This window comes from Bombina bombina, chromosome 6 (assembly GCF_027579735.1).
Source record: "Bombina bombina isolate aBomBom1 chromosome 6, aBomBom1.pri, whole genome shotgun sequence".
NCBI classification, from domain to species: Eukaryota; Metazoa; Chordata; class Amphibia; order Anura; family Bombinatoridae; genus Bombina; species Bombina bombina.
Genome location: NC_069504.1, coordinates 383,671,716 through 383,699,216, shown reverse-complemented (window position 1 = coordinate 383,699,216; position 27,501 = coordinate 383,671,716). Strand labels below are relative to the sequence as shown.

Sequence of the window (27,501 nt, the reverse complement as noted above, 5' to 3'; positions counted from 1 at the left end):
TAATTCATACAGAGCATACCATTTTAAATAGCTTTCCAATTTACATCTATTATTAATGTTTCATTCTCTTGGTATCCTTTATTGAAGAAGCAGCAGCAATACACTACTGGGAGCTAGCTGACCACATCTGTAAGCCAATGACAAGAGACATGTACAGCCATCAATCAGTGGCTAGATTCCAGCTCCGGAGCCTACTTAGGTATTGTTCTTAAAAAAACAGAATTTATGCTTACCTGATAAATTACTTTCTCTTGCGGTGTATCCAAGTCCACGGATTCATCCTTACTTGTGGGATATTCTCATTCCCTACAGGAAGTGGCAAGGAGAGCACACAGCAGAGCTGTTCATATAGCTCCCCCTCTAGCTCCGCCCTCCAGTCATTCGACCGACTGTTAGGAGAAAAAGGAGAAACCATAGGGTGCAGTGGTGACTGTAGTTTAAACAAGAAATTTTAACCTGACTTAATTGCCAGGGCGGGCCGTGGACTGGATACACAGCAAGAGAAAGTAATTTATCAGGTAAGCATAAATTCTGTTTTCTCTTGCAAGGTGTATCCAGTCCACGGATTCATCCTTACTTGTGGGATACCAATACCAAAGCTTTAGGACACGGATGAAGGGAGGGAACAAGACAGGTAACCTAAACGGAAGGCACCACTGCTTGCAAAACCTTTCTCCCAAAAATAGCCTCCGAAGAAGCAAAAGTATTGAATTTGTAAAATTTGGCAAAAGTATGCAGTGAAGACCAAGTCGCTGCCTTACAAATCTGTTCAACAGAAGCCTCATTCTTGAAAGCGCATGTGGAAGCCACAGCTCTGGTGGAATGAGCTGTAATTTGTTCAGGAGGCTGCTGCCCAGCAGTCTCATAAGCCAATCGGATGATGCTTTTCAACCAGAAGGAAAGAGGTAGCAGTCGCTTTCTGACCTCTCCTCTTACCGGAATAGACAACAAACAAGGATGATGTTTGTCTGAAATCCTTGGTTGCTTGTAAATAGAATTTCAAAGCACGAACCACATCAAGATTGTATAAAAGCCGTTCCTTCTTAGAAGCTGGATTAGGACACAGGGAAGGAACAATGATTTCCTGGTTAATATTCTTATTAGAAACAACTTTAGGAAGAAAACCAGGTTTGGTACGCAAAACTACCTTATCTGCATGGAACACCAGATAGGGTGAATTACACTGCAAAGCAGACAATTCTGAAACTCTTCGAGCAGAAGATATAGCTACGAAAAACAAAACTTTCCAAGATAATAACTTAATATCTATGGAATGTAAAGGTTCAAACGGAACCCCTTGAAGAACTGAAAGAACTAAATTTAGACTCCATGGCGGAGCCACAGGTTTATAGACAGGCTTGATTCTGACTAAAGCCTGAGCAAACGCTTGAACGTTTGGTACCTCTGCCAGACGCTTGTGAAAAAGGATAGACAGAGCAGATATCTGTCCCTTTAAGGAACTAGCTGACAAACCTTTCTCCAATCCTTCTTGGAGAAAAGACAATATCATTGGAATCCTAATCTTACTCCACGATTAACCCTTGGATTCACACCAAAAAAGATATTTCCGCCATATCTTATGGTAAATTTTCCTGGTGACAGGCTTTCTAGCCTGGATCAGAGTATCTATGACTGATTCAGAGAACCCACGCTTGGATAGAATTAAGCGTTCAATCTCAAAGAAGTCAGCTGCAGAGAAACTAGATTTGGATGCTTGAATGGACCCTGTATTAGAAGATCCTGCCTCGTTGGCAGTGTCCATGGTGGGACAGATGACATGTCCACTAGGTCTGCAAACCAAGTCCTGCGTGGCCACGCAGGCGCCATCAGAATTACCGAAGCCTTCTCCTGTTTGATTCTGGCTACCAGCCGAGGGAGAAGGGGAAATGGTGGAAAGACATAAGCTAGACTGAAGGACCAAGGCGCTACTAGAGCATCTATCAATGCCGCCTTGGGGTCCCTGGACCTGGATCCGTAAAGAGGAAGTTTGGTGTTCTGACGGGACGCCATCAGATCCAATTCTGGAATGCCCCATAGATGGGTCAGCTGAGCAAAAACCTCCGGGTGGAGTTCCCACTCCCCCGGGTGAAAAGTCTGACGACTTAGGAAATCCGCTTCCCAGTTGTCTACTCTTGGGATGTGAATTGCAGATAGATGGCAAGAGTGATCCTCCGCCCACCTGATTATTTTGGTTACTTCCTTCATCGCTAAGGAACTCTTTGTTCCTCCCTGATGATTGATGTATGCTACAGTCGTAATGTTGTCCGACTGAAATCCGATGAATTTGGCAGTCGCTAGCTGAGGCCATGCCTGGAGCGTGTTGAATATTGCTCTCAGTTCCAAAATGTTTATCGGGAGAAGAGACTCTTCCCGAGACCATAGGCCCTGAGCTTTCAGGGAGTCCCAGACCGCGCCCCAGCCTAACAGACTGGCGTCGGTCGTTACAATGATCCACTCCGGTCTGCGGAAGCACATTCCCTGAGACAGGTGATCCTGAGACAACCACCAGAGAAGAGAATCTCTGGTTTTATGGTCCAGTTGGATTTGAGGAGACAAATCTGCATAATCCCCATTCCACTGTTTGAGCATGCACAATTGCAGTGGTCTGAGATGAATTAGAGCAAAAGGGACTACGTCCATTTCTGCTACCATTAATCTGATTACCTCCATGCATTGAGCTACAGATGGCCGAGGAATGGAATGAAGATTAAAAGTGAAGTTAAAAGCTTTAACCTTCTGACCTCCGTCAGAAATATTCCTTTTTGGGAACCACAAACAGGTTTGAGTAAAAACCCAGTCCTTGTTCTATAATTGGAACTGGATATATCACTCCCATCTTGAGTAGATCTTCTACACAGCGTAAGAACGCCTCTTTCTTTGTCTGGTCTGTAGACAGACGAGAAATGTGGAACCTTCCCCTTGGAGGGTAGTCCTTGAATTCTAGAAGATATCCCTGAGCAACGATCTCTAATGCGCAGGGATCGGGAACATCTCTTGCTCAAGCCTGAGCAAAGAGAGAGAGTCTGCCCCCTACCAGATCCGGTCCCGGATCGGGGGCTACCCCTTCATGCTGTCTTAGTAGCAGCCGCAGGCTTTTTGGCCTGTTTACCCTTGTTCCAGCCCTGCAAAGGCTTCCAGGTTGCCTTGGGCTGTGAAGCGTTACCCTCTTGCTCTGCGGTTGCAGAGGTTGAAGCAGGACCGCTCCTGAAGTTGCGAAAGGAACGAAAATTAGCCTTGTTTTTAGCCTTAAAAGGCCTATCTTGCGGGAGGGCATGGCCCTATCCCCCGGTGATATCCGAAATAATCTCTTTCAACTCGGGCCCGAAAAGGGTCTTTCCCTTGAAAGGAATATTTAGTAATTTTGTTTTGGACGACACATCGGCCGACCATGACTTGAGCCAAAGCGCTCTGCGCGCCCTAATGGCAAAACCAGAATTTTTCGCCGCTAACTTAGCTAATTGCAAAGCGGCATCTGTGATAAAAGAATTTGCCAGTTTTAGAGCATTAATTCTATCCATGACTTCATCATATGAAGTCTCCCTCTGGAGCAACTCCTCCAGCGCCTCAAACCAAAAAGCTGCTGCAGTAGTTACAGGAATAATGCAGGCAATAGGTTGGAGAAGGAAACCTTGTTGAACAAATATTTTCTTTAGTAAACCTTCTAATTTTTTATCCATAGGATCTTTGAAAGCACAACTGTCTTCAATTGTTATGGTTGTGCGCTTGGCTAGTGTTGAAACTGCCCGCTCTACCTTAGGGACCGTCTGCCACGCGTCCCGCCTGGGATCAGTTATGGGGAACATTTTCTTAAAGATAGGGGGGGGAACAAAAGGTACACCTGGTCTCTCCCACTCCCTAGCAACAATATCCACCACCCTCTTAGGGATCGGAAACGCATCAGTGTATACAGGGACTTCTAGATATTTGTCCATTTTACACAATTTCTCTGGGACCACCATAGGGTCACAATCATCCAGAGTTGATAAAACCTCCCTAAGCAATACGCGGAGGTGTTCCAATTTAAATTTAAACGCTAGTGAATCTGATTCTGCCCGCTGAGAAACTTTTTCTGAGTCAGAAATTTCTCCCTCAGACATTACATCCCTCACCCCTACTTCAGAGTGTTGTGAGGGTACATCAGATAAACCTCCCAAAGCTTCCGACTGCTCCTCATCTGTTCTCAAGACAGAGCTATTGCGCTTTTTAGGGAAAACTGGCAGCTTGGATAGAAATGCCGCAAGGGAATTATACATGACTGCCGCTAGTTGTTGCAATGTAATAGGTGCCAATGCACTAGAGGTACTAGGTATCGCTTGAGCGGGCGTAACTGGTGATGACACATGGGGAGAGGAAGGCGGACTATCCTCATTATCTTCAGTCAAAGAATCATCTAGGGCTATATTTTTACGTGACACAATATGATCTTTAAAGTGTATAGACACATTAGTGCACTTGGGACACATTTTGAGTGGAGGTTCCACCATGGCTTCTGAACACATAGAGCAAGGCTTTTCCTTAGTGTCAGACATGTTTAACAGATTAGTATTATACACAAGCAGGCTTGGAAAAACACTTTATCAAGTAAAAAACACAATTTGCAATAAATGGTACTGTGCCTTTAAGAAATAAAAGCGCACACAATTTTACAAAACGGTGAAAAATGAACCAAATCTCTTGAAAATTTCACAGTATGTGCCTAATGCTTCGATATGATTGCACAGCAAGTTTTAGCCTGATTAACCCTTTAATACCCAAACCGGAGCCGCCTAAAGCAAACAACCGGTTAATAAACTACAGCACCTTGCCACAGCAGCCTGCTGTGGCCCTACCTTCCCTTAGGGATTGGATTTGAGAAAAGCAAGCCTCTTGAAGTCCTCAAGCAGTCTCTGGACCCATGTGAAGCAGCATGCAAAGAAATCTGTCAGAATAAACTGCCCAACTGAGGCGCGAAATTAGGCCCCTCCCACTCCACAGCTGTGAGGCCTTCAGAACCCAATTTAGGTGACTAAAAATAATGCCATGTGGAATAAAACCCAGAATAAACACACCAAAAGTGCTTTAAAAGTGTCAATAATGAGTATTTTGTTAATTAAAATAATCGATTGCCCTGCAAAAGTGATAACCAGTCTATTGAGCCCACTTAAATAAGCCTCTAGTTCTATACTAAGTCCCAGAACATGGCTTACCCTTCCCACATGGGGATTCTTGTCAGTCTTCTAGCATTATCTTGTCTTGACTAGAAAAAAGATGACTGAAACATACCTCAAAGCAGTTAAGCCTAACTGTTCCCCCAACTGAAGTTTTCTGGGACTCCTCAGTCCTGTGTGGGAACAGCAATGGATTTTAGTTACAACATGCTAAAATCATTTTCCTCTCAGCAGAATTCTTCATCACATTTCTGCCAGAGAGTAAATAGCACAAACCGGTACTATTTAAAAATAACAAACTATTGATTGAAGATATAAAACTACAAATCTAACACCACATTCACTTTACCCTCCCGTGGAGATGCCCTATCTGTTAGAGTGGCAAAGAGAATGACTGGGGGGCGGAGCTAGAGGGGGAGCTATATGGACAGCTCTGCTGTGTGCTCTCTTTGCCACTTCCTGTAGGGAATGAGAATATCCCACAAGTAAGGATGAATCCGTGGACTGGATACACCTTGCAAGAGAAAAGATACCAAAAGAATGAAGAAAATTAGATAATAGAAACGTTGGAATGTTGTTTAAAATTCTCTATCTGAATAATGAAAGAAAAAAATTCTGTTTCATGTCCATTTAAGGATACATAGAGTATAGCATCTGAAATGTTTAGGGAAAGCTTAGAGGAGATAGATAGAAGTGGGCACGATAAAGTTTACAGAAGGGTGTGGGAAGTGGTGTTTAGAAAAAAAAAAAAAGTACCGAGACACAAACACTAATAAAGTAGTGATGACAAATATTATTAAGTTGTGTAAATGTGCAGGGAAAATGACATAGCGGAACAAGTGTTTTTTAATGCAGTCATAGGCAAAAGTAAAAAATTGTTTTGTAATCATCTATTTTAAAGTTCCTTTAGTGCAGTGCTTCCTTAAGGAGATCTAACAAGCCAGATTTTTTTTTCCATTATCTGAGCACAGGCAAAACAGTTATAATGACTGTATTTAAAATCTGGCCTGTGAGGGCACCTTGCAGACTGGAACAGAGAAACATTTCTTTAGCAGATTTCCAAATTGAGAATTGTGGGGGCTAAGTATTGCTCAACAATATCACAGGATGAATGCAAAGCAACATATTTTGAACTAAACAATTTGTTAAAACAAGCAGAAATGGCATGGAAAAACATGTAAGCAAATGGCAGACAAATAGTATTACCTGCTTGTTCCTCATCCATATCCATTGGTATAACCGCCAGGCTGGGAGCTGCAGCTTCATTTCTGTTTTCTGGGTCATCAGCAGGTGGTGCCCCATCTTGTGACACATCTTCCATCTCATTTAATGCTAAAAGATAAAACACAATGAAAATTGCATGCTCATTAATACATTTAATCTGTAAAAAAAAAAAAGCTGAAGTATGGCAAGATGTATATCCATCTATAATTGCACATTCTAACCATAAACAAAATATATACAGAACATTAACGAAGTAAACTTTTTAGAATTAATGTCACAAATCTCCTATGCAGCCCTGCGCAAAACAAACAAACAAACAAGAAAAAAAAGTATGTGTGGTTTATAGCTACTGCTGGAACCAGGTACTGCGCTAAGTGATGTTGCATTAGCGCGGCCGGCTCCATAAGGTCTTTTATGCTTATCCAGTTTTTTACTTAAAAGCTATATATAGTGCTTCTTTAGCGCTCATTTTATGTTTTCTGAACTGTAATGACCTCTTGCCTTGTTTTGACACCAAGTCATGTGAGATGTTATAACGCCATCTTGGACTCCAATTCAGTGCTTGGTTATACTTTTATGATGTCCAAAGCCTTCTTATGTTCCAGGCCTGTCTTTCTGTTAACGTTGCCTGCAATGTTTCTGGACTACGCTATCTGTTTAACCTTCCTGCTGAGATACTTGTTGTACAACCCGACTATCTAGCTTCTGAACTTTGGAACAGTACCTGGATCTGATTGTTTTGCACCTTTACCTTGAAGTCTGGTGTTGGACTGAAACTCTGGTTTTGACCCACTTAACTATCTACTATAAAGAAGCTGTTTGTTCTCTTCAACACTGGTTCTAGTCACTATAACAGGTAATTTAATTCTTGTTGCTTTATAAGACTCACAGTTCAGTGCTATGGGGATCTGGTTGTGCTTAACAAATAAATAAACATAATATGGTATTGACTACTAATTTAAATCAGTTCAGATTAGATAGATTTTTGGCATACACATGTATTATCAAAAATGTTTCTAGCAATAGTCATAGTTAGTATGCAATCCTTTATGTTAGCAAAGCGAAAAAAGAGAGGATCCAACGGCACTACACATAACTAAATATGGACTACTGCCCAGTGAAAGGATACTTAGGTATTATTGACCAAAGTTCCGGGGTAGGTGCTGTGTATATTAGGAACTGAATTATGTGGAAATTGTGGAGAATAGGAGATTCTGCACAACAAGTATACACTATTAGCACTCCAGAGTCCCAAAGGGCTGGGTAACCCACAGGTAATAATGATAATCATAAAGATACTGTGTCAATACTATGACAGAAAATGGGTCAAATAGATGAGAGAAACTGAATTAAAATGTAACTTTTATTAGTACACAAGGTTAAAAAATTCTCACTTAAACACAACACACAATTAAAACTACGAATAGGGGGGATTGGCTCAGCCTGCCGTATAAATAATGGGTGCTAACAATATAGCATAATAACTCTCGTAGTCATATAATGTATGGTAGTTAATAGCTGGCCAATAGGTAATGGCCAGAATATACTATTTATAGTGATAGTTACTCCTAAGTTGGTAAAGTGGCATAAGTTAGTGGTAGATAAATGAAATGTGTTGCCAAAAAGTTAAGCTGGTAAGGCACTATATAATGTCAGAGACAAACAGTAGCTGAATATTAACCGCTCTGTAAGTGATCTTACATGGAGAGCAGCATATCTAGTGACTACAGATAAAATGGACTGACTAGTCTTTAAGTTAGTTTAGATATAATAGAAAGTCAGAGAGACATATATTTGTCTAAGTCTAAATCCAAACTAAAATAAATAGTAAGTCAATTGTAACACTAAGCTAATGGACCAACATTAACACAACGATTATAGTATATACTGGTTATCAGTTATTATTGTGTTTATGGTTGGCGATATGGCGCGCATAAACAATTAAACACAGTTCGTATTACTTGTGGGACTTTAGGTTTGTTGAAGTGTATTAGTACTGCAGCAATTAGGGATACATGCCGTGTGTACCAATTTAAATTACAATAAAAGTTGTGGTTACGATATTTCCACTAGGTGATTTGCTTACAACGCCACGATCTTAGGATTAAGTTAGATTGGTGTTCACTGGTATGCTTAACCCCTTAACGACCGAGGACGTGCAGGGTACGTCCTCAGAAAAAAGGCAGTTAATGCCTGAGAACGTACCCTGCACGTCCTCGGTGTGGAAAGCAGCTGGAAGCGATCCTGCTCGCTTCCAGCTGCTTTCCGGTTATTGCAGTGATGCCTCGATATGGAGGCATCCTGCAATAACCTTAAATGGCCATCCGGTGCAGAGAGAGCCACTCTGTGGCCCTCTCTGCACCGGACATCGGTGGCCGGTAACGTTGGTGGGTGGGAGCTGACTTGGGAGGCGGGTGGGCGGCCATCGATGGGCCGGGTAATGTAGAGGGGGGCGGGATCGGGGGCGATGGGGGCGCGCACAGGCGCGCGCGCGTGCACGCCGGGCGGGCGCGTGCACGGGGCGGGAGCGGGTGGGAACCGCTACACTACAGAAAAGACTGTGCTTTAAGTTTCAGTGTAAAGCTTTTTATTTAAAAAAAAAACAACAGTCAAAGGTATCTAGGAGGGGGTGGGGGTTTGTTCTTTGGTGGGTAGGGGAGCTACACTACAGAAAATGGGGAAAAAATAAAAAAGCAACTGTTTTTTTTATAAACTGGGTACTGGCAGACAGCTGCCAGTACCCAAGATGGCGGCCATTAAGGCAGAGGGGGAGGGTTAGACAGCTGTTTGGTGGGGGATCAGCCAGGTTGGGGGCTAAGGGGGGCTCCTACACAGCAGCATATGTAAATATGCTTAAAAAAAAAAAAAAAAAAGCCTAAATATATATTTTATTTTAGTACTGGCAGAGTTGCTGCCAGTACTTAATATGGCGGGGACAATTGTGGGGTGGGGGAGGGAAGGGAGCTGTTTGGGAGGGATCAGGGGGTCTGATGTGTCAGGTGGGAGGCTGATCTCTACACTAAAGCTAAAATTAACCCTGCAAGCTCCCTACAAACTTCCTAATTAACCCCTTCACTGCTAGCTATAATACACGTGTGATGCGCAGCGGCATTTAGCGGCCTTCTAAGTACCAAAAAGCAACGCCAAAGCCATATATGTCTGCTATTTCTGAACAAAGGGGATCCCAGAGAAGCATTTAGAACAATTTGTGCCATAATTGCACAAGCTGTTTGTAAATGATTTCAGTGAGAAACCTAAAATTGTGAAAAATTTAACTTTTTTTTTAATTTGATCGCAATTGGCGGTGAAATGGTGGCATGAAATATACCAAAATGGGCCTAGATCATTACTTGGGGTTGTCTACTACACTACACAAAAGCTAAAATTACCCCAAAAAGCTCCCTACATGCTCCCTAATTAACCCCTTTACTGCTGGGCATAATACACGTGTGGTGCACAGTGGCATTTAGCATCCTTCTAATTACCAAAAAGCAACACCAAAGCCATATATGTCTGCTATTTCTGAACAAAGGGGATCCCAAAGAAAAATTTACAATCATTTATGCCATAATTGCACAAGCTGTTTGTAAATAATTTCAGTGAGAAACCAAAAGTTTGTGAAAAAATTTGTGAAAAAGTGAACGATTTTTTGTATTTGATCGCATTTGGCGGTGAAATGGTGGCATGAAATATACCAAAATTGGCCTAGATCAATACTTTGGGATGTTTACTAAAAAAAAATATATACATGTCAATAGATATTCAGGGATTCCTGAAAGATATTAGTGTTCTAATGTAACTAGCGCTAATCTTGAAAAAAAAATGGTTTGGAAATAGCAAAGTGCTACTTGTATTTATGGCCCTATAACTTACAAAAAAAAGCAAAGAACATGTAAACATTGGGTATTTCTAAACTCAGGACAAAATTTAGAAACTATTTAGCATGGGTGTTTTTTGGTGGTTGCAGATGTATAACAGATTTTGGGGGTCAAAGTTAGAAAAAGTGTGTTTTTTTCCATTTTTTTCTCATATTTTATAAAAAATTTTAAAGTAAATTATAAGATATGATGAAAATAATGGTATCTTTGGAAAGTCCATTTAATGGCGAGAAAAACGGTATATAATATATGTGGGTACAGTAAATGAGTAAGAGGAAAATTACAGCTAAACACAAACACCGCAAAAATGTAAAAATAGCCTTGGTCCCAAATGGACAGAAAATGGAAAAGTGCTGTGGTCATTAAGGGGTTAATGTCACTTAGATTTATACTGTGGCATTATACTTGTTATACATTTGTTGAAAAAAGTTCTCTGATCACAAATCTTAGTGGGAGGTAGCTCCACTTAATTAGGATAACAGGGAAATAAATAAATGCTTGATTTTAAACACCTAAGTATAGTTCGCTAATAGACCAACATTATATGCACATACATGTGAGGAAAGTATTCAGTACACAGGTGGTTTACCCATTTAAGAGCACATAAGAGGTTAAATATATGTAATAATGGTTATATCGCACTATATATAGGTGGGTTAATCTAATGGAACTTATGTTATTTAGCACATAGTAATAACAGCCCACCATAAGTATCAATTACATTTTGCTAAAAATCCTCAGTTTAAATAACAAGTTTGTTGCAGACCTGATGTTAAGAGATATTGTTGCAATTGGCTTGTTCAAAAGGTTGCAATTTAATATCAACGTAGGTGGCTGGGTAAATAGCTGCAGTATGACACTCAATGGTTTGGGTTTTAATATTTAGATGTTAAGTCCCATTAAAATACCTCTAAGTTATTACCAGCTGTCTCATGTGAATAACAAAGTAGTCAGAGAACATAATAATGAATGTCATAGAATTTAAATCAAATAGAGGAATGCCGAACGGAGTATGTTCACAGTGTGTTATTGCAGGCTAACGCCTCATTGACAGCAGCATTCAGACTCAGTCTGTTGACAGTGTATAGTTTCAAGCTGAATGCTTAATTAATGGTAACAGTCAGACCGGGTCTGTTAGCAGCATGCTGCATATAGCTAGTGCCTATTTATCACCATAAAGTGAATTACTTAAACCACTAAACAACAACAAATTCTATAGAGTATTACATCAAGGGTCACGCTGATCGTTCCCTTCTAAACGCTTCCTAAAACACAGGAGCTCACTGGACTCCTCACCATTGCCATTGCCCTTAGGGCATTGCCATTGCCCTTAGGGCAATGGTGAGGAGTCCAGTGAGCTCCTGTGTTTTATGAAGCGTTTAGAAGGGAACGATCAGCGTGACCCTTGATGTAATACTTTATAGAATTTGTTGTTGGTTTAGTGGTTTAAGTAGTCTATATATATTAGTGGAGATATAAATAGTATATTCTGGCCATTACCCATTGGCCAGCTATTAACTACCATACATTATATGACTACGAGAGTTATTATGCTATATTGTTAGCACCCATTATTTATAAGGCAGGCTGAGCAAATCCCCCCTATTCGTAGTTTTAATTGTGTTTTGTGTTTGTGTGAGAATTTTTTAACCTTATGTACTAATAAAAGTTACATTTAAATTCAGTTTCTCTCATCTATTTGACCCATTTTCTGTCATAGTATTGACACAGTATCTTTATGATTATCATTATTACCTGTGGGTTACCCACCCTTTAGGACTCTGGAGTGCTAATAGTGTATACTTGTTGTGCAGAATCTCCTATTCTCCACAATTTCCACATAATCCTTTATGTTAGGATGCTCGCTTGCATTCCATGTTTACAACATGAAAAAAACTACAGAAAATATTGCTGTACTGCCAAAGTGATATTAAATATACTATGTGTATTGAAGACCATGATATCAAACATCAAACTGTTACCCTCAGCAGCAATCGGCAGTTCTTCTATAGGATCCTCTGCTCTGACCTCAGGTTCAACATTCTCTTCCATTTGTGGTGGTTGAGGGTTATGTTGTGGCTGGTTGTTGTTATTGTGCTGCAGATTGTTATTATTTGCGTGATTGTTGTTTTCATTATCATTATTGGAGTTCTGATTGCTCACTAAAGCCGAGGATACTCCTATGCCTGTTCCAGCACTGAGTCCCACTCGAGCACAACCCTAGGAACACCAGAATATGAAACAAATGTATGTATGTACATTTACACAAACATGTATATTATATTATATTATTTATATATATAAATATATATATATATATATATAAAAAACATTATGTGATACATATGCACTTATCAGTTGTACAATTCCTGCTTATGGTCATTGTCCTATAGTTATTTCTTCTAATGCTCAGTATTGCTAATGGCTATGCTTATAGTCTCTCAACATGAATACCTAAACCACTGAAAGAACTGGGCCACCATTAGGACAGATGTTTGCCTGTTACCACCAAAAAAATTAAACCCAAAGTAATCCGGCCCCAAAAATAATTTACCTTTGGTGGTTCTCGAAACATCTGATCCAATGAGATGAATTCTAAACTAGGGAGCAGTTCAACAAACTGGCTGAATGACTCTAACTTTATAGCATGACAGCGTACAAGAGTGAGATCGACCAGCCGATTCCAACGAGAATGATCTTTGGGAAAATAAAGAAAAAGGTGAGAGTCTAATTAGCTGAATTTTGCAGAAAAAATGTTTCTACTGATCTAGAGTGTGAACAAATTTTCAACTAACATTTATAGACAACTGAAGTCATAAATATAATTAGTTAACAAGTTTTGCACTGGTGTTATGTATAGTTTACCTGTCAAACCCTTAATTTACCTGTGATCCAATTTTTGGGATTATGCAGGTGGGGGCAGTTGTAAATAAGTAAGTATTTGATGCAGGAAAACACCTCATTAACAGCCTTCATTCCAATATCAGTAATGATACCAGGGTTCTCTGCAACATCGGCCAACCCATACTTCATTAAATCAGCATTTGTCATCTTACCTAATTAAAAGAATATATATTAGTAAGTCTGCCTTTAGTGCCTCACTTTATCATAATGTTGAATATAAAAAAAGTTCATTACAGTTTACTTTAAATAAAACTATAAGTGGATACAGAGTTATCAGCCATAACATAATGTAATTTACAGTGTAAAAAGATTAAAAAATGTGCACTTACACTGAAGCAGAAACTCATCCACATATCCTAAGTGCAATGTTTCAAACTGTGGGAACTCAAGCTCTGCCATCTTCAGTGCGGAGAATACGCCATCTTTGGTTAGAGAAGGCTGGATGCGAACTTCATGCAACCTTAAAATACAGCACTCACGATTAAACCCCACGAATACTGATATTATTCCTTATAATCAAAAAGCAAAGATGAATACGAAGGGAGTGCGAAAAAAAATAAAAATATTTACTGATCGTCTATGAAGAAACTAAAAAGGGACATGAAACCCCATTTTTTTCTTTCCAGATTCAGATAGAGCATACATTTGTAAACAACTTTCCAATATTCTTTTATTATCAATTTTGCTTTATTTTCTTGGTATCCTGAGACCATCACCATTTTGCCCCATTGCTGTAACTAGCTAGATTTGCTTTTAATCTAGCTGTGTGCTTGTAAGGGAGCGCAACACTTTCTTTGTGCTGTGTTCATAACTTTGTTTTGTACATTTCCCTATGGGCGTTGCACGCAGGCTCGTCCCTAAAAACTGTGCAGATGTCTGAAATCTGGTGAGCACCCAAGGGTGTGAGTTTTGCAGGGGCATGGGATGTGTACCCAGTCCGGTTTGAGAATGCATTCAATTTTCGTGTTCTGTATGTGCCTAGGGAAATTACAAAGGGCCTATGTCATCCTTGTTTGTATCTCAGTGTCTTTGGTGTAAGGCATGCATTGTGTGGCTGTAGGTCTGGGACTCAGAGGGACATGGACCTATCTCCACATACATACATAATATATACAAACACGCACGCATGCACACACATACATATTGTATATTATGAGAAGATAATTATAAAAAAAATAATGGTAAAATATTAACATATAACTTTAAATTCAGCCACCTTAAATAAATAAAAAAAACAGTTTATGAATTAAAGAGACAGCGAACAAATGTTTTGCATGTGTAAGGAAGGGGTGTGGCACTGAAATGCTTTGTGGTTACTGTTTTTCTAGACAGACACCTTTTGGAAGACATCATTGCTCATGGTTTTTAATCCAAGTATAACTGTTGTTTTTCAATATCACAATGTTAATTCAAACATTTCCTAACTATTTATGCACTGTCTTTTTAATTCATAAAATGTTATAGATGGTATCCTAAAATATGCATGTTTGGCATATATGTATAGCCTTCATCACATAGACATTTAAAGACAAAGCTAAACTAGTTTATGTTGTCTACAAACAATAAGGTCTTGTACAAGGTACTGACTGACAAGAAAGGACCACCTTCTAGCAGCTGTAATAATGAGGTAGCCAAGATCCACTTCCAGGGCATTTTTGCATGCTCCCAAAACAATTGTGTGCAGATTCCGAAAACCTCCTGTAAAAAGGAAAAATAATGCAAAAAATAAATGCAAGAAAAAGCCACTTTTCTGACATCAACAAGTACATAAGCAAAGCTAAGAACATATATAATTATTTGAGCCTGAGATAAAATAAATGTTATTCTTCTATGGAATCTTTACTGTAGTTAATGCTAGCAGATAGGTCATAGCCTACATGCAAAAGTGGCGATTGGCAGATCAGAATTCAGTTTCCAGTTTTCATACATGTAATAATAATAGCATGGCCTTAACTTTAAAACAAACGTGACACTTTTCTTTTTGCACAAGTATATTTTGAACAAAAAACATTGCCTACAATCATTTTACAACCATTAACCCCTTAATGACCAACAACGTATGGGGTACGTCCTGCAAAAAAATGCAGTTAATGACCAAGGACGTACCCCATACGTCGTTGGTCTTTGAAGCAGTGGAAGCGATCCTGATAGCTTCCAGCTGCTTTCATGTTATTGCAGTGATGCCTCAATATTGAGGCATCCTGCAATAACTGTTTTTAGCCATCCGATGAAGAGAGAGCCACTCTGTGGCCCTCTCTGCATCGGCTATCGATGGCCGTTATCGTTGGTGGGTGGGAGCTCATCCAGGGAGGCGGGTGGGCAGTCATTGGTGGAGGAGGGATCTAGTGCGGGTGCGCGCGCGTGCACGGGCGCGCGCATGCACATGAGCTCTATAAAAACAGCATCAATATGCTGTAGATCTGGAGGGTGGGAGAGAGGACTGGGGAGGGTGGGATTTTAAAATCAAGGCATCTGGGAGAGGGTGGGGGCAGCTACACTACAGAAATAAATAAAATATTTAATAAAATAAAAAAATAAAAATACATTATTATTTTTAAAATTTTTAAAACTGGGTACTGGCAGACAGCTGCCAGTACCCAATATGGTGCCCAATAAAGGCAGAGGGGGGGGGGGGTTAAAGAGCTGTTTGGGGGGGATCAGGGAGGTTGGGGGCTAAGGGGGGTCCTACACAGCAGAATTTTTTTTTTTTTTTAAACTAAAACCCCCCAAAAAACTTTTATTTTAGTACTGGCAGACTTTCTGCCAGTACTTAAGATGGCGGGGACAATTGTGGGGTGGGGGAGGGAAGGGAGCTGTTTGGGAGGGATCAGGGGGTGGGATGTGTCAGGTGGGAGGCTGATCTCTACACTAAAGCTAAAATTAACCCTGCAAGCTCCCTACAAGCTACCTAATTAACTCCTTCACTGCTAGACATAATATACGTGTGATGCGCAGCAGCATTTAGCGACCTTCTAACTACCAAAAAGCAACGCCAAAGCCATATATGTCTGCTATTTCTGAACAAAGGGGATACCAGAGAAGCATTTACAACAATTTGTGCCATAATTGCACAAGCTGTTTGTAAATAATTTCAGTGAGAAACCTAAAATTGTGAAATATTTAAAGTTTTTTTTTTAATTTGATCGCATTTGGCGGTGAAATGGTGGCATGAAATATACCAAAATGGGCCTAGATCAATACTTGGGGTTGTTTACTACACTACACTAAAGCTAAAATTAACCCTACAAGCTCCCTACATGCTTCCTAATTAACCCCTTCACTGCTGCGCATAATACACGTGTGGTGCGCAATGGCATTTAGCGGCCTTCTAATTACCAAAAAGCAACGTAAAAGCCATATATGTCTGCTATTTCTGAACAAAGGGGATCCCAGAGAAGCATTTAAAACCATTTGTGCAATAATTGCACAAGCTGTTTGTAAATAATTTCAGTGAGAAACCTAAAGTTTGTGAAAAAAATTGTGAAAAAGTGAACATTTTTTTTTTATTTGATCGCATTTGGCGGTGAAATGGTGGCATGAAATATACCAAAATGGGCCTAGATCAATACTTTGGGATGTCTTCTAAAAATATATATATATATATATATATATATATATATATATATATATATATATATATATATATATATATATATATATATATATATATATACACATGTTAAAGGATATTCAGGGATTCCTGACAGATATCAGTGTCCCAATGTAACTAGCGCTAATTTTGAAAAAAAGTGGTTTGGAAATAGCAAAGTGCTACTTTTATTTAGTGCCCTATAACTTGCAAAAAAAGCAAAGAACATGTAAACATTGGGTATTTCTAAACTCAGGACAAAATTTAGAAACTATTTAGCATGGGTGTTTTTTGGTGGTTGTAGATGTGCAACAGATTTTGGGGGTCAAAGTTTGAAAAAATTGTTTTTTTTCCATTTTTTTCTCATATTTTATAATTTTTTTAATAGTAAATTATAAGATATGATGAAATAATGGTATCTTTAGAAAGTCCATTTAATGGCGAGAAAAACGGTATATAATATGTGTGGGTACAGTAAATGAGTAAGAGGAAAATTACAGCTAAACACAAACACAGCAGAAATGTAAAAATAGCCTTGGTCCCAAACGGTCAACAAATGGAAAAGTGCTCTGGTCACTAAGGGGTTAAAGGGACAGTCTAGTCAAAAATAAACTTTCATGATTCAGATAGGGCATGTCATTTTAAACAACTTTCCGATTTACTTTTATCATCAATTTTGCTTTGTTCTCATGGTATTCTTAGATAAAAGCTAAACCTAGGAGGCTCATAAACAAATTTCTTAGCCTTTGAAGGCCACATCTTATCTGAATGCATTTTTACATTTTTTTTCTCTCAACTATAGGGTGTTAGTTCATGTGTGCCAAGTAGATAACATTGTGCTCAGCACCGATAGGCTAAAATGCAAGTCTGAATGGGTAATAAAGGGATTATTTATCTTTTTAAACAATAAAAATTCTGGTGTAGACTGTTCCTTTAACAGTGATTTGTAAATTACAAGACATACTACACATAAGTAAATTGTACACTAACAAAAGTTCACAAGCAGACTTCAGCCCCATTAAAATATGGGCACCTGTGATGAACAATTATATTACACACAAACACCATGGGCTGAGCTAAGTGAGAATACTAAGTCAGCAAAAACAATAATGCATAATTGATTATGACTGTATAATTGGTATACTACAATACAATAAGCAGTGTATGGTTTGCCATTATCGAAAACTTTATTATAGATCCATATGATACATGTTGTTAAACAAAAGTCATGGTGTAAGACATAGTTTAGTGGTACCAAATTGTATACACACAGGAAACTCACATTTTACAACCATCCTTTCTAATAATATTGGATATAAAAGAGAGAAGTCAGCCCTAGATTAACCTTTTAGTGCCGTTAGGACGGAATACAACTGGGCTTTAGCGCCGTTAGGAAGGAATACAACGTCATAGCCGTTTGGCTGTTCTGAAGCCAACGGCGCTTCCTGGATGTGATCGCGGTCTGGAGGGTGTGCCTAGCATCATAGGGACGCCTACCATAATTGAAATCTTGCGATCGCAGGATTTCAATTTGTCCACATCGGAACATTATTCCAATGTAGACATTATGACCCTGTCAAGAAAGGGTTAATACACTAGATTTTCAGATAATAAAACTTATAGGAGATACATAATTGTACGATACCCTTTTATGGCCAAAGTGTATTCTAATTTTTGACATTCTTTATGTACAAAAAACTTCTATGGACCTATATTAAAACAGAAGCAATTGTGCCAAAAGGCAAAATCACTTAAATAAGCAAATAATACCAAACTAAAGCACAAATAAAAAAAACCACAATTTATGCTTACCTGATAAATTTATTTCTCTTGTGGTGTATCCAGTCCACGGATCATCCATTACTTGTGGGATATTCTCCTTCCCAACAGGAAGTTGCAAGAGGACACCCACAGCAGAGCTGCTATATAGCTCCTCCCCTAACTGCCATTTCCAGTGATTCGACCGAAACAAGCCGAGAAAGGAGAAACCATAGGGTGCAGTGGTGACTGTAGTTTAATCTAAAATTTTGACCTGCCTTAAAATGACAGGGCGGGCCGTGGACTGGATACACCACAAGAGAAATAAATTTATCAGGTAAGCATAAATTGTGTTTTCTCTTGTAAGGTGTATCCAGTCCACGGATCATCCATTACTTGTGGGATACCAATACCAAAGCTAAAGTACACGGATGAAGGGAGGGACAAGGCAGGTACTTAAACGGAAGGTACCACTGCCTGTAAAACCTTTCTCCCAAAAATAGCCTCCGAAGAAGCAAAAGTATCAAATTTGTAGAATTTGGAAAAAGTATGAAGCGAAGACCAAGTCGCCGCCTTGCAAATCTGTTCAACAGAAGCCTCATTTTTAAAGGCCCAAGTGGAAGCCACAGCTCAAGTAGAATGAGCTGTAATCCTTTCAGGAGGCTGCTGTCCAGCAGTCTCATAGGCTAAGCGGATTATGCTTCTTAGCCAAAAAGAAAGAGAGGTTGCCGAAGCCTTTTGACCTCTTCTCTGTCCAGAGTAAACAACAAACAAAGCAGATGTTTGAAGAAAATCTTTAGTAGCTTGTAAGTAAAACTTTAAAGCACGAACCACGTCCAGATTATGTAAAAGACGTTCCTTCTTTGAAGATGGATTAGGACACAAAGATGGAACAACAATCTCTTGATTGATATTCTTAGTGGATACCACCTTAGGCAAAAACCCAGGTTTTGTACGTAGAACTACCTTATCTGCATGGAAGATCAGATAAGGAGAATCACATTGTAAAGCAGATAACTCGGAGACTCTACGAGCTAAGGAAATAGCCATCAAAAAGAGAACTTTCCAAGATAAAAGCTTGATATCTATGGAATGAAGAGATTCAAACGGAACACCTTGAAGAACTTTAAGAACCAAATTTAAGCTCCATGGGGAAGCAACAGGTTTAAACACAGGCTTGATTCTAACCAACGCCTGAACGTCTGGAACATCCGCCAGACGCTTGTGCAAAAGAATAGACAGTGCAGAGATCTGTCCCTTCAAAGAACTAGCTGATAATCCTTTCTCCAAACCCTCTTGGAGAAAAGATAATATCCTGGGAATCCTAATCATGAGTAACTCTTGGATTCACACCAATAAAGATATTTACTCCATATCTTACGGTAGATTTTCCTGGTAACAGGCTTTCGTGCCTGTATTAAGGTATCAATGACAGACTCGGAGAAGCCACGCTTTGATAAAATCAAGCGTTCAATCTCCATGTGGTCAGTCTCAGAGAAATTAGATTTGGATGATTGAAAGGACCTTGAAGTAGAAGGTCTCGTCTCAAAGGCAGAGTCCAAGGTGGAAAGGATGACATGTCCACTAGGTCTGCATACCAGGTCCTGCGTGGCCACGCAGGCGCTATCAAAATCACTGATGCTCTCTCCTGCTTGATTCTGGCAATCAGTCGAGGGAGCAGAGGAAACGTTGGAAGCTTGGCGTTCTGGCGAGACAACATGCGATTCAGTTCTGGTTTGCCCCAACGATGAATCAATTGAGCAAACACCTCCGGATGGAGTTCCCACTCCCCCGGATGAAAAGTCTGACGACTTAGAAATTCCGCCTCCCAGTTCTCTACACCTGGGATATGGATCGCTGATAGGTAGCAAGAGTGTTTCTCTGCCCAGCGAATTATTTTGGAGACTTCTAACATCGCTAAGGAACTCCTTGTTCCCCCTTGATGGTTGATGTAAGCCACAGTCGTGATGATGTCCGACTGAAATCTGATGAACCTCAGGGTTGTTAACTGAGGCCAAGCCTGAAGAGCATTGAATATTGCCCTCAATTCCAGAATATTTATTGGGAGGAGTTTCTCCTCCTGAGTCCACGATCCCTGAGCCTTCAGGGAGTTCCAGACTGCACCCCAACCTAGAAGGCTGGAATTTGTTGTTACAATTGTCCAATCTGGTCTGCGAAAGGTCATACCTTTGGACAGATGGACCCGAGATAGCCACCAGAGAAGAGAATCTCTGGTCTCTTGATCCAGATTTAGTAGAGGGGACAAATCTGTGTAATCTGTGTAATTACCTCCATGCACTGAGCCACCGAAGGGCGCGGAATAGAATGGAGAACACGGCAAGAATTTAGAAGTTTTGATAACCTGGACTCCGTCAGGTAAATTTTCATTTTTACAGAATCTATCAGAGTCCCTAGGAAGGAGACTCTTGTGAGTGTGGACAGAGAACTCTTTTCCTCGTTCACTTTCCACCCGTGAGACCTCAGAAATGCCAGAACTATGTCTGTATGGGACTTGGCAATTTGGAAATTTGAGGCCTGTAACATGATGTCGTCTAGATAAAGGGCCACTGCTATGCCCCGCGGCCTTAGGACCGCCAGAAGCGACCCCAGAACCTTTGTAAAAATTCTTGGGGCTGTAGCTAACCCGATGAGAAGAGCCACAAACTGGTAATGCCTGTCCAGAAAGGCAAACCTTAGGAACCGATGATCTTTGTGTATCGGAATGTGAAGGTAAGCATCCTTTACATCCACCGTAGTCATATATTGACCCTCCTGGATCATAGGTAGGATGGTCCGAATAGTTTCCATTTTGAATGATGGAACTCTGAGGAATTTGTTTAAGATCTTTAGATCCAGGATTGGTCTGAAGGTTCCCTCTTTTTTGGGAACCACAGATTTGAGTAAAATCCCTGTCCCTCCTTTGGAACTGGATGGATCACTCCCATAACTAGGAGGTCTTGCACACAGTGTAAGAATGCCTCTTTCTTTATCTGGTTGACAGATAATCATGAAAGGTGAAATCTCCTTTGTGGAGGAGAAGCCTTGAAGTCCAGAAGATACCCCTGAGATATAATCTCCAACGCCCAGGGATCCTGAACATCTCTTGCCCACCCCTGGGCGAAGAGAGAAAGTCTGCCGCCTACTAGATCCGTTACCGGATAGGGGGCCATTCCTTCATGCTGTCTTAGAGGCAGCAGCAGGCTTTTTGGCCTGCTTGCCTTTGTTCCAGGACTGGTTAGGTTTCCAGGCTGTCTTGGACTGAGCAAAAGTTCCCTCTTGCTTTGTAGCAGAGGAAGTTGATGCTGCACTTGCCTTGAAGTTTCGAAAGGCACGAAAATTAGACTGATTGGCCCTTGATTTGGACCTGTCCTGAGGGAGGGCATGACCTTTACCTCCAGTAATGTCAGCAATAATTTCCTTCAAACCAGGCCGAATAGGGTCTGCCCCTTGAAGGGAATGTTAAGTAATTTAGACTTTGAAGTCACATCAGCTGACCAAGATTTGAGCCATAGCGCCCTACGCGCCTGGATGGCAAATCCAGAATTCTTAGCCGTTAGTTTAGTCAAATGAACAATGGCATCAGAAACAAAAGAATTAGCTAGCTTAAGTGCTCTAAGCTTGTTAAGTATGTCCTCCAAAGGAGTCGTTGTCTGTAAAGCCTCTTCCAGAGACTCAAACCAGAACACCGCAGCAGCAGTGACAGGAGCAATGCATGCAAGGGGCTGCAGGATAAAACCCTGTTGAATAAACATTTTCTTAAGGTAACCCTCTAACTTTTTATCCATAGGATCTGAAAAAGCACAACTGTCCTCGACAGGGATAGTAGTACGCTTTGCTAAAGTAGAAACTGCTCCCTCCACCTTAGGGACCGTTTGCCATAAGTCCCGTGTGGTGGCGTCTATGGGAAACATTTTTCTAAAAATAGGAGGGGGGGGGGAAAACGGCACACCGGGTCTATCCCACTCCTTATTAATAATTTCTGTAAACCTTTTAGGTATTGGAAAAACCTCAGTACACACCGGCACTGCAAAGTATTTATCCAGTAAACACAATTTCTCTGGCACTGCAATTGTGTCACAGTCATTCAGAGCAGCTAAAACCTCCCTAAGCAAAACACGGAGGTTCTCAAGCTTAAATTTAAAAGTAGAAATATCAGAATCAGGTTTCTCTGAGTCAGAGATATCACCCACAGACTGAAGCTCTCCTTCCTCAGCTTCTGCATATTGTGAGGCAGTATCAGACATGGCTCTTAAAGGGTCTGTATGCTCTGTATTACGCCTAACACCAGAGCTATCTCGCTTTCCTCTAAATTCAGGTAGTCTGGCTAATACCGCTGACAGTGTATTATCCATGACTGCCGCCATGTCTTGTAAAGTAATCGCTATGGGCGTCCTTGATGTACTTGGCGCCATTTGAGCGCGAGTCCCTTGAGCAGGAGTCAAAGGGTCTGACACGTGGGGAGAGTTAGTCGGCATAACTTCCCCCTGGTCAGAATCCTCTGGTGATAAATTTTTTAAAGATAAAAGCTGATCTTTATTGTTTAAAGTGAAATCAATACATTTAGTACACATTCTCATATGGGGTTCCACCATGGCTTTTAAACATAATGAACAAGGAGTTTCCTCTATGTCAGACATGTTTATACAGACTAGCAATGAGACTAGCAAGCTTGGAAAACACTTTAAATCAAGTTAACAAGCAAATATAAAAAACGGTACTGTGCCTTTAAGAGAAACAAATTTTGTAAAAAGTTGAAAAACAGTGAAAAAAGGCAGTAAAATCAAACAACATTTTTACAGTGTATGTAATAGGTTAGCAGAGCATTGCACCCACTTGCAAATGGATGATTAACCCCTTAATGCAAAAAACGGATCAAAAAAACGAATTAAATTTTTTTTAAACAGTCACAACAACTGCCACAGCTCAGCTGTGGCCCTACCTTCCTCAATAAACGACTTTTGAAGCCTTTAGAGCCCTTCAGAGATGTCCTATAGCATGCAGGGGACTGCTGAGGGAAGCTGAATGTCTCTGTCTGTAATTTTAACTGCGCAAAAAAAGCGCTAAAATAGGCCCCTCCCACTCATACTACAACAGTGGAAAGCCTCAGGAAACTGTTTCTAGGCAAAAATCAAGCCAGCCATGTGGAAAAAACTAGGCCCCAATAAGTTTTATCACCAAAGCATATATAAAAACGATTAAACATGCCAGCAAACGTTTTATATTGCACATTTATAATAGTATATATCTCTAATAGTAAGCCTGATACTAGTCGCTATTACTGTATTTAGGCTTAACTTACATTAATCCGGTATCAGCAGCATTTTCTAGCAATTCCATCCCTAGAAAAACTTAAAACTGCAGATACCTTATTGCTGGGTAACCTGCACGCTATTCTCCCTCTGAACTTACCTCACCCCTCAGACATACGTGAGAACAGCAGTGGATCTTAGTTACTTCTGCTAAGATCATAGAAAACGCAGGCAGATTCTTCTTCTAAATGCTGCCTGAGATAAAATAGTACAACTCCGGTACCATTTAAAAATAATAAACTTTTGATTGAAGACAAAAACTAACTATATTTCACCACTTTCCTCTTACTACCTCCATCTTTGTTGAGAGTTGCAAGAGAATGACTGGATATGGCAGTTAGGGGAGGAGCTATATAGCAGCTCTGCTGTGGGTGTCCTCTTGCAACTTCCTGTTGGGAAGGAGAATATCCCACAAGTAATGGATGATCCGTGGACTGGATACACCTTACAAGAGAAACATATATATATATATATATATATATATATATATATATATTTTTTTATTTTTTTTTTCCCCAAGCAGCTTGTTTTATGATCAATATTTATTAATAAATAAGGTTTTTAGGATGCATACATTTATCTCCTGACAATATAGCTAACTGTAAAGAAACCAGAAGCACTTCTGTCTCAAACATGCTTTCTACAAGTCCAGCATACACTTGTTACAAGCAACTGGTGAAAGTATAATATCCTAAGATAATTGAATTACATAACTTCACAAATACAAGGGGGTGGTAGCGTTTTACTAATTTAGTATATAACAAGTTTTTTTCAGCATTCTTTTATTTATAGCCTACATAACACATGGTCTTAAAGAACCAGAAAAGAAACATATACATGAACTCAATCACACCATACAGGATTCCCTCTTTTGTAACGGACAATATGATGCTTTACATACCAGAACGCCAACTATCCTCCACAACATGCTGTATAAGTCCCCCTAGGAAAGGAACCCTGACAAGTTCTAAATGTTCTAGGTTTCGAGCAGATGCCAGTCCTGTCACCAAAGGAACATACTTCAAGGAGTTTGTTGGACCTGAAAGAAATGGGAAAAAAAACAAAACAAATCAGAGAGAATAATAAACTATTATCATGCACAAAATACTCTGTCAGAGCCAGATTTAGACCTATTTAGGACTGGACATAAAAAAGTGCCATATAATGCTTCAGACACATGCTTACGTCCCTGCATTTAAACAAAAGATAACACAAGAACGAAGCAAATTTGATAACAGAAGTAAATTAGAAAGTTGTTTCAAATTGCATGCTTTGATTCATGAAAGAAAATTTGTGGGTTTTGTATCCCTTTAAAATTGGCTTAAACTTTAGCCAGGTGGTGAGTAAAATCAGCCAGGTGGTGTGCCCATTAAATAGGTCCTAGGAAGAACACTGCATGAATACTATTACATACTGTAAACTGGGTATATTTAATATACATTTTCATTGACCATATTTAGTGTAAATTAACTTGTACTGTTTTCAAAATTATACTTGGCAACTGATTGGTAGGGTTTTATATGCATATTTATTAATTTGTGCTGATCATATTCATCGCTGTTTGACTTATTTAGATAATATTGTTATTTAACTTACAGGGGGTATAGCTCGTATCAATTACTATTTGGAATATTTAAAAGGTACAGTTGTACTCATAAGTTTACATACCCTGGCAGAATTTATGATTTCTTGGCCATTTTTCAGAGAATATGAATGATAACACAAAAACTTTTCTTTCACTCATGGTTAGTGTTTGGCTGAAGCCATTTATTATCAATCAACTGTGTTTACTCTTTTTAAATCATAATGACAACAGAAACTACCCAAATGACCCTGATCAAACGTTTACATACCCCAGTTCTTAATACCGTGTATTGCCCCCTTTAAAATCAATGACCGCTTAATGTCTTTTATGGTATTTGTGAATGAGGCTCTTTATCTTCTCAGATGGTAAAGCTGCCCATTCCTGTAAATTCTTGGGCTGTCTTGCATGAACTGCACGTTTGAGATCTCCCCCAAGTGTCTCAATGATATTGAGGTCAGGAGACTGAGATGGCCACTCCAGAACCTTCACTTTATTCTGAAGTAGCCAATGACAGGTCGACTTGGCCTTGTGTTTAGGATTATTGTCATGTTGGACAGTACGTCCCATGCTCAGTTTTCGGGCTGATAAATGCAAATTATCCTCCAGTTTTTTTTTTTTTATAACATACTACTTTAGTCTTGCAATCAATTCTGACCAAATTTCCTGTGCCTTTGTAGCTCACATATCCTCAAAACATCAGCGATCCACCTCCATGTTTCACAGTAGGAATGATGTACCTTTCATCATAGGCCTTGTTGACTCCTCTCCAAATATAGCATTTATGGTTGTGGCCAAAAAGCTCAATTTTAGTCCCATCACTCCAAATAACTTTGTGCCAGAAGCTTTGAGGCTTGTCTCTGTGCTGTTTGGCGTATTGTAAGTGGGATACTTTGTGGCATTTGCGTAGTAATGCTTTCTTCTGGCGACTCAACCATGCAGCCCATCTTTCTTCAAGTGCCTCTTTATTGTGCATCTTGAAACAGCCACACCACATGTTTTCACAGAGTCCTGTATTTCACCTGAATTTATTTGTGGGTTTTTTTTTCTTTGCATCCTGAACAATTTTCCTGGCAGTTGTGGCTGAAATTTTAGTTGGTCTACCTGGCCGTAGTTTGGTTTCAACAGAACCCCTCATTTTCCACTTCTTGATTAGAGTTTGAACACTGCTGATTGGTATTCTCAATTCCTTGGATATCTTTTTATATCCCTTTCCTGTTTTATACAGTTCAACTACCTTTTCATGAAGATCCTTTGACAATTCTTTTGCTTTCCCCATGACTCAGAATCCAGAAACTTCAGTGCAGCACTGGATGAAAGATGCAAGGGTCTGTCAGGAGTCCAGAAACTCATTGACCTTTTATACACACACACTAATTACAAGCAAACAGATCACAGGTGAGGATGGTTACCTTTAATAGCCATTCAAACCCCTTTGTGTCAACTTGTGTGCATGTAATCAGGCCAAAATCACCAGGGTATGTAAACTTTTGATCCGGATCCTTTGGATAGTTTCGGTTGTCATTATGATTTAAAAAGAGTAAACACAGTTGATTGATGATAAATGGCTTCAGCCAAACACTAAATAACAATATTATCTAAATCATAAATTCTGCCAGGGTATGAAAACTTATGAGCACAACTGTATATTAAATAGTATGAGATTGTAATATAAATGGTTTAATTGTATGTAGGTAACAAACTTGTACTTTTATTGTTTATTTTGTTCCCTTTTCCTGTAATGTAACTCTGAAAATTGTTGCCTTCTATAAAGTATTGGGTGTTTGAACTCAAGTTGCCACTTATCTGTTTTCCCTGCTGAAGAAAATTAGGAAAAGACATAATGACTGTTTTATATCTTTGATATCTATAAAGAGACTGTCCAAAAAGGGATTTCCCACAGCTTTATTTGCACAGGGATAAATAGAAAACTAGTTCTCCCATTACTTTATAGAAACTAAACCTTCACACTTATATTTACATTCAATTATATTCAAACAAGTAATATAACTGTAAAAATACATTTACATATTATTCTAAGGCTAATCTTTTATTAGAATACATAAACTATGCCTGGTGAGTATTTACTGTTTAACATCCCTTAATGTTA

At 39.6% G+C, this 27,501-nt stretch overlaps 1 protein-coding gene across 3 annotated transcripts in view; it reads right to left on the bottom strand.

Moving 5' to 3' along the window:
• FBXO38 (F-box protein 38) overlaps positions 1-27,501 on the bottom strand; it is a 128,679-nt gene that overhangs the window by 71,238 nt on the left and 29,940 nt on the right. For all 3 annotated transcript variants that reach the window (XM_053717087.1, XM_053717085.1, XM_053717086.1), the window contains exons 8-14: positions 24,711-24,848; positions 14,758-14,851; positions 13,483-13,613; positions 13,135-13,305; positions 12,804-12,946; positions 12,232-12,469; positions 6,354-6,479 (exon numbers count right to left, since the gene is read on the bottom strand). In XM_053717087.1, the coding sequence (XP_053573062.1) occupies positions 6,354-6,479; positions 12,232-12,469; positions 12,804-12,946; positions 13,135-13,305; positions 13,483-13,613; positions 14,758-14,851; positions 24,711-24,848 (1,041 nt within the window). The remainder of the gene's footprint in view (positions 1-6,353; positions 6,480-12,231; positions 12,470-12,803; positions 12,947-13,134; positions 13,306-13,482; positions 13,614-14,757; positions 14,852-24,710; positions 24,849-27,501) is intronic.